The sequence below is a fragment of the Bactrocera tryoni genome, chromosome 3 (genome assembly GCF_016617805.1).
Source record: "Bactrocera tryoni isolate S06 chromosome 3, CSIRO_BtryS06_freeze2, whole genome shotgun sequence".
NCBI classification, from domain to species: Eukaryota; Metazoa; Arthropoda; class Insecta; order Diptera; family Tephritidae; genus Bactrocera; species Bactrocera tryoni.
In genome coordinates this window covers 36,774,850-36,777,064 of record NC_052501.1, presented here as the reverse complement: position 1 = coordinate 36,777,064, position 2,215 = coordinate 36,774,850, and the positions used below count along the sequence as shown (strand labels likewise).

The window sequence follows — 2,215 nt, the reverse complement described above, 5'->3', positions numbered from 1 at the left end:
TTTAATTTAAACAAAGTTTTTAATGTTTAAATATTAACTTAATTAATTTTTTTTTTTTTATTTTACATTTTTTTGCAATTAAGGGTTTCCTACTTTTCAAATTTATGAGACACTTAAAATGTAAATCAATTTTTTTTAATTTAATTTGTAATTAACTTATTTTTTGGATTAAAATTTGATTAGAAATACATTATAAAACTGTATGAAAATTTTGAAGTTTTCATTCCTTATGAGTTTTTAAAAGAATTTTATGAAAATGATAAATTTTACACTATAAGTGAATTATTTAAGTGTTAATGATTAATAATTATTTGTGGCACTTCCAAATATTTTTACTTCAATTATTTTTTGTACTTTTATTCAAACATTTTTTACAGTAAACCAACTTTATTGCAATTATATTTAATATTTTTTAATTATATAGAAATTGTTATATCTCACTTTTCTCCAAATTGTATATAAATTAAAACAAAAAAAAATTTAAAATTAAAAAAAAATATTATAACTAAATTCACTGAAAAGCACTTCAATGTACATATATTATATATAAATTAATTATTTTTTCAATTTTATTGAAAAGCAGATAATTTTATGGTTATGTTAAAAATCAATACTTTCCTTCCAAATATAATTGAACTTAAATCGTGTTATAAAAAATCATAATCAAAGGCTCACTCCTTTGAACTTTTTTCATATACTCAAATAGTTTTTAAGTAATTTTAATATTTATTAATTTTATTTTTAGAAAGTGCTTATAGTATTACAATTTTTTAATTAAGAATTAAAAATATATTTGCTTAATGGAATGAATTGGCGATTGTTAGACTAATAATTATTATTCCCAAATATTTGTTATGTTTCAAAATAAAAGAAGTATGTGCGTAAAAGTTCTTTCCCTGCATGAATTTAGAGCAATCAGCAGTCCTATGTAACTTTTCAACTTTTTGCTGTTATTTTTAATAAAAATTTTGCAATAAAATTACGAATTTTATTACACAGAAAAACTTATTTAGTAAAATTTGTATTATTAATAAATAATATTATAATACTAGAAATAATTCAATTAAAAACAAGCGGTTAATCACATTTTTCATGTTAAATTATGCTTATCACATTTTCTAGCTTCTCACGTATACAGACAGTTTCGTGCAATATATGGACTTGAGCTTTATTTTGATGTTCAAAGCGCGATGTTTTCATAAAGCAGCGACAAACTCAAAACGCAGAATATTTTTACAAAGCAAAAAAATGTCATTTAGATCACGAGTTTGCAGCTGATAACTGCTCAGAAACCTTATGTTTTGAAAGCACAAATATTTTACAAATCGCTGAGATTAAATCAAAATTTCGTCGATTAATTTTTTATGCACTAACGGTTTCCTGTATTATTTTTTTTTCAAATTACATAAAACTATGGAATGAGTTGAAGTGAGCACTCACAGTAGTATTCTGGCGCATTGTCGATCTCGTTATCATCTGTGCCGGCGCTGATGCCGTTTATCGGTATCTGTGCAATAAGTAGAACACTTAGCAGATATGAGAACACTTTGCAGGACATAATATTTTCTTTTGTTTATTTAATATTGCTTATGGCTTAGCTTGGCAAACTGAAGCGCAACGCTCCTGGAAATACTTTGAAATGCACTTATCGAACGCAAAACTCGCAGGTTTCTATGCACTTGACACTGTTATTTATATCAGCTCGAATTTGATGATTTCTAATGTGATTACAATAACACTTAGCACGATCTTCCAAAAATTTCAATTTCTATTTTTGCCACACTTGACTGCGCACCAGCTCGTTCACAACTGAATGTTCTAAATTATGCGATGTTTCCTTTTAAACAAATCTCCAAATTAACAACAAACATTTAATTGCTCGCTAGTATTGAACGTTTTGTTTATGCGATAGTTGTGTATGTGTTTGTTTGTGCACTATATATTATATATGTATGTATATTCACATGTATATCGGTTTGTATGTGTGTGGGCACTGCTCTTTAATATTTTATTTCATTAATTATTGTTTAGCACAATTTTCTATTTTTTATTTATTTTCGTTGCTCAGCGACTAAGAAAGAACGCTCTTTCGCGGTTCGTTGCAATTCGATGAATGAATTTCTTCTCAGCTCAAATGAATGGTAAATGTTGCCGCTGGCGCTTGGCACTCGCGCGATTCGCGCAATTGGCGATCGCCAATGCCAAAGAGAGTGCC

The 2,215-nt window shown here is 27.0% G+C and overlaps 1 protein-coding gene across 1 annotated transcript in view; it reads right to left on the bottom strand.

The window, feature by feature from the left end:
• LOC120771818 (U-scoloptoxin(19)-Sm1a) overlaps positions 1–1,990 on the bottom strand; it is a 3,986-nt gene extending 1,996 nt beyond the window's left edge. The window contains exon 1 of the mRNA XM_040100035.1: positions 1,441–1,990. Coding sequence (XP_039955969.1) covers positions 1,441–1,558 — 118 coding nt within the window. The 5' untranslated portion in view covers positions 1,559–1,990. The remainder of the gene's footprint in view (positions 1–1,440) is intronic.
• Between the last annotated feature and the right edge of the window lie 225 nt (positions 1,991–2,215).